The 5,134-nt window shown below is 45.9% G+C and overlaps 1 protein-coding gene across 1 annotated transcript; it reads right to left on the bottom strand.

Annotated features, from left to right (window-relative positions):
* Positions 1-860: 860 nt before the first annotated feature.
* On the bottom strand, positions 861-1,328 carry LOC119350716. The gene is made up of 2 exons (XM_037618411.1): positions 1,262-1,328; positions 861-1,165 (listed from the first exon to the last, which is right to left on the bottom strand). The coding sequence occupies exons 1-2, from the start codon at positions 1,326-1,328 to the stop codon at positions 861-863; spliced, it is 372 nt and encodes a 123-aa protein (XP_037474308.1).
* Positions 1,329-5,134: the final 3,806 nt, after the last annotated feature.

Genomic DNA, 5,134 nt, shown 5'->3' with positions numbered 1-5,134 from the left:
GGTAGGTGGAGGTCGTCGTTTGGCATCGTGGTGGCGTCGATGGCAGAGGACCTGTCAAGGTTGTCACCAATCTTCTCTGAAGATGGACCAGTGAAAGATGGCGGCGACGGCACATGTGAGTGCGTTAGACCGGTTTGAGTCCCGGACCCGGCAGATGGCTCGGTCGGGGCCTCCGGCTTTAGATGTTAGGCTTAGGTGAGAGTATGGATATGTGGCCCAGCTTGCATCCCTTCATCATTTGGATAGGAATAGCAGCAGATGCTGCCAAGATGTCGGATTCAGGCATAGTGTTGTTATTCTTTGTAAGGTTCTCAAGAATAATCAATAAAATGGCCGTATGTATCTCCAAGATGCAGAGGCCGGGGGTCATCCTCGTTTTCGGAAAAAACCTTTTTCCTATAGTGTTCCAAGCATGCAGTTGTTGGTAATTAAGACTAGCCACAGTGGGAGTAATTTCAGCAGTAACATCAAGTCCAACTCAGCAAATTTGCTTATGTGGCAATGAGTTAATGAGGAGAGATGTAGTTATAGTAACTTAGCTAGTTACTGTAACATCACATGCCCCAATGCAATATGAGTCTATAACCTAATAAATGAAGCTTTGCATGTTACCACACTTATGTTACTACCCACTATGAAGGCAGTAACAAAGTCTAGGGATATGTGTATGTTACTAGTGTATGTTACTCACCATTGTGGCTAGTCTAAAAGAAGTTTAGGAAACCACTGCAATAAGAGAAGAAATTTAAGTAAACCTTACAGCACAGCACATCCCCAGCTAATTAGTAAAGCATCTCCAACAGCTGTTTAATCCAAATTTCATTTATTCAAGTCCTACGAGCACATAACGGGCGGACGGATCAGTAGAAGTTGTTGGGGTCGCTGGTGCGAAAGAAGAAGTTGCCGAAGGAGTAGAGCGCCTGCAGCCCGTCGCCGCGCTGGACGAAGGTCTTGAACTTGAGCGGCAGCCCCTCGCCGGCAGCAGGTTCGTCAGCGAGGTCGCACGCGGTTGACGACGAGCTCTCCACGTACACCTTGCACTCGTCGTTGGTGAAGGACGCCATGTGCACCGACTGGATGGTGAAGTAGACGCCCTGCCCCGATGCCCCTGGCAACTTCTTCAGCCACCGCGGGCCGTGCCGGCACTGCAGGTACACCTCCACGGCTGCGTGTATAAAGTATAAACACAAATCATATATGCTATGAAGGAGCATTCATGGGATGAGGACGTAGTTAAAAAAACACAGAGATAAGAGTTAACCTTGGAGCGGGGAGGCGTCCATGTCGGCGTTGTAGCCGATGTACCTCCAGGTCTTGCACCAGACCATGCCCTGCACGCCGATGGTGAAGTTCACGGCGGAGGCGCCGGTGCCGGGCAGAGAGAGGAGCACTCCGGAGGGAGAACAGAAGAAGGCACTTGGGTAGCACTAGCACAGCCATGGTGGCTGGTGTTCTTTTCCCTGCTAGCTAGCTAGCTACCTAGAAAAGGCTACTAGGCATACAAACGTAGCTAGCTAGGAATGATACGTTGCGATGACAAGAAGCTAGAGGTTGCAAATTTATAGAACTACTTGTATAACGACAGTGTGAGGTCCTATCTTAGACATCCTCTAATCGATCTCCTAACATTTAGAAGCCGTATCTTTAGAGGGTCATATTTTCTCCTCTAAAGAAGTCGTTTCTAATCGACCCCTTAAACTTAAAGGAGTAATTGTTTTGTCAATTTTCATTTATTTGTGGACCGTCGACTTAAACTTAACTACTCCCCACGATCCAATTAATTGACGCCAATTAATTTGGATCGGAAAAAGTACCATTGTTTTATTAAACGACATCTACTTCACGAATTATTCGCTAAGAGAACCTATCCAAAAGAAAACAAAAAGAAAATTACACACTTCAAATAGAAAAACAACTTCCCTAAAAGCTCCCACAAAGCCAATCAATGAGTTCGCTATGTCTTTATTGCCTACATTGTTGCTTTCTCTATTGACTTCTCGAGCTTGCACACTTCTTTCTTCTCCGTTTCCTCATACTTGGACTTTGCATCCTCTCACTAGTAGAAAAAGGACCTAATATGAGACACATTAGTGCCGGTTTGATGTTGAGCCGGCACTAATTTGTCCAATAGTGCCGGTTCCAACGGCTAGCCGGCCGTTCTCATTAGTACCGGTTCGTGGCGAACCTTTAGCACCGGTTCGTGCCACGAACCGGTACTGAAGAGAGTGGTGGCATGGTGTTGTCAGTCTGGGGCCCCTCCAGCATCTTTAGTACTGGTTCGTGCCACGAACCGGTACTAAAGGTCGACCTACATAAACCCTTCGCCCACCGGAGCCACTCTGTTCTTCCCCTTTCCCCTCACTTCCTCTGTTTTTCCCCTCTCTTCCTCGAGCTCCTCACAAATTTTGCCCAAAATTTGTCAAGATTTGAAGGCCCCCATCCATTCAAATGGTCACAAAGGTTAGCAACTTTGTCCTTTTAACTCTCATTGCTAGATTAGCTTTCGCAATGCTTTGTATAGTGATTAATTTGTGAGGAATTATATTTGCTAGTATTTGATTTATATGCAATTTGAGGTAAAAAATGACACTTAGTTTGCATATGTAGGTGTGGTTTACTTAGTGCCTTCTAAATCTCCGTCGTAACCACCGTCGATCGCCCGCACCGTCCCGTCGCCAGCACCACCTTGTGGTGAGGCTCTTGTTCATAAATGTTTTACATTATCAAATTGATGTTTGTGTGATTTGGATATATACACTACAAGAAACCTGCTTATCTGTGACGGTTTTAGGGTGACAGTCCTGTAATCCGTCACAGTCTGTGACGATCCTCAATTTGCCGTCACGGAAACTGTCACCGATCAGTGAGCCGTGGATGGGCCTGCGTTGGGCATCCCCGTAATGACGGCCCGACCGAAACTGTCACGCAAATCGTCAGGGATTGAACAATTGGGCCTGATCAGGCTTAGTTTTTATTTTATATATATAAGTCAGACCATCATGGATTACCACTTACGCTGAAGTGGCGTGCATCGCCTTGTGTCGCCCACATGTCAGTTGGATAATACAAGAGGATTAAAAAAGCAGTTCCTGTATATTCCTCAATTAGCCTGGGATCGGAAGAACGAAAAGGAAACCACCGCTCAATCCCCTCGGCCCTCGGTGCCGCTAGCGCCGCCGCCGGCACCCCCTCGGTTGTCGTTGCCGCCGGCGCCGCCGCCGCCTGCCCTGCCAAGGGTTCTTAGATCCGGCGAGTTGGGAGTGTGGGCGCCATCTTCCAGATCCTGTCCAAGTCGCCGACAGCGCTGATGAGCCAATCGCCAACCGCCGCCCACCATTGTGTCGTGCGTAGAAGTCAGCCACCGGCCGCCATTTCTGCAACAGTCACTCCTCGTTGCCCCGCCTCAACATCGGCCCAGTTAGGTACGTCTTAGATTAAAATCTGAATTTGATCTATTTGTGAACTCTTGAGCGTCCAGAGAGAAATAAGATTGTTTTCTCCATGGTACTGTTATTCCATTGTACTAGTTGATTTATTGAGCCGAATGTCTTTTTGGGTACTGCAAATTCGAGTGGTGTCGTTCAAAAACAAATTCCTCTTGCTGATTCCAGTGGTGTTGATAGACTGTAGAATAGGAAAAGTACTTTGCAGTCACCATGTTCTCAGTTTGTCACAGATCACCAATATTGTGTGTTAGTACAGACTAGCCAATTTGTATTAAAGTTTATCGGTTTGAAATAATCTACATGTAAGATGGAGCGATTGTGTCGTAGCTTATAATAATACTATCAGTCAGTTAGTCGTATCTACATGTAAGATGGAGAGATTGTGAAGTTTCAGAAATACACCTACTGGAGTATGCTTTAGAAATACACCTACAGTTTGTTCTTTCTTTTAGCCATATTCATTCCATTAACCTGACACTGCACCATACATCACAAGAGCATCTGCGACTTTATTACATACCCTCGGGCAATATGAAATGTGAAATAAATTAAATTTTAAACAAGAAAAATATTTAATCTCCTTGAAGAGGATCCCATTTATTGTCAAATCAATATTAACCTTCAGTACATCATATCCTGGAGGAATCCATCTACCTGTAGCAGTGTAGTAGTATCCTACATTTCCTCAACCAACATAATATCCTATACTACACTCTTGACTCGCTTGATTACAGTTGTGGTATTTCTCAGCGGCTCGCCTGCGTTCCTTTTACTTCTCGTGTCACACCACACCCAAAGCATCGTGATGCACTTAATTTTCTTTTTGTCAGGTAGCGCTACAATTTTGGTAACTAGCTCCTTAGGCCCCTGCTCATGCAGAAGCTGAATTCTTATTTTGCTCCAATTGCATCTCCCTCCATAGTGGCCAATATGGTCGGTCGAGGCTCTCATACCAACTTGTCACGCCCAATATGCGACCCTATCCAAAAGGAACTCGAAGGTCCCACCAAGGATGGACCCGCATATTGAAACGCTTTTGCAAGGTGGATATCATTACATCAACATTACATAATAGATGGGGATACATACATAAGGCATACAATGCCACACGAATACAACATCACAATACATAAGGGCAACATCCGACTATGGATGAATCATAAACAGAAACTCAAACGACATCCACCCTGCTAGCTCAGGCTGCCGACCTGGAACCTATCCCCTGATCGAAGAAGCAGAAGAAGAACTCAACGCAAGCAAGCATCGCTCTCGCGTCAAGATCATCGCATAACATGTACCTGCAATTGTTGCTGTAGTAATCTGTGAGCCACGAGGACTCAGCAATCCCATTACCATGGGTATCAAGACTAGCAAAGCTTAAAGGGAAAGGAAGGGGTAAAGTGGTGAGGCTGCAGCAGCGACTAAGCATATATGGTGGCTAACATACGCAAATAAGAGCGAGAAGAGAGAAAATGGAACGGTCGTGAAGCTAGCAATGATCAAGAAGTGATCCTGAACTCCTACTTACGTCAAACATAACCCAAAACCGTGTTCACTTCCCGGACTCCGCCGAGAAGAGACCATCACGGCTACACACACGGTTGATGCGTTTTAATTCGGATCTGGTGTCAAGTTATCTACAACCGGACAAAAACAAATTCCCACCTGCCTATAACCGCAGGCATGGC

The sequence above is a fragment of the Triticum dicoccoides genome, chromosome 1B (assembly GCF_002162155.2).
Source record: "Triticum dicoccoides isolate Atlit2015 ecotype Zavitan chromosome 1B, WEW_v2.0, whole genome shotgun sequence".
Classification (NCBI taxonomy): Eukaryota; Viridiplantae; Streptophyta; class Magnoliopsida; order Poales; family Poaceae; genus Triticum; species Triticum dicoccoides.
Note: the sequence above shows the minus strand (reverse complement) of the source record. Positions and strands in the feature narration are given on the sequence as shown.

Coding starts and splice junctions, on each gene's coding strand:
- LOC119350716 (XM_037618411.1), bottom strand. CDS start 1,328: ATGGTCTGGTGCAAGACCTGGAGGTACATCGGCTACAACGCCGACATG. Junction 1,166..1,261: donor GGACGCCTCCCCGCTCCAAG/GTTAACTCTTAT, acceptor TTATACACGCAG/CCGTGGAGGTGTACCTGCAG.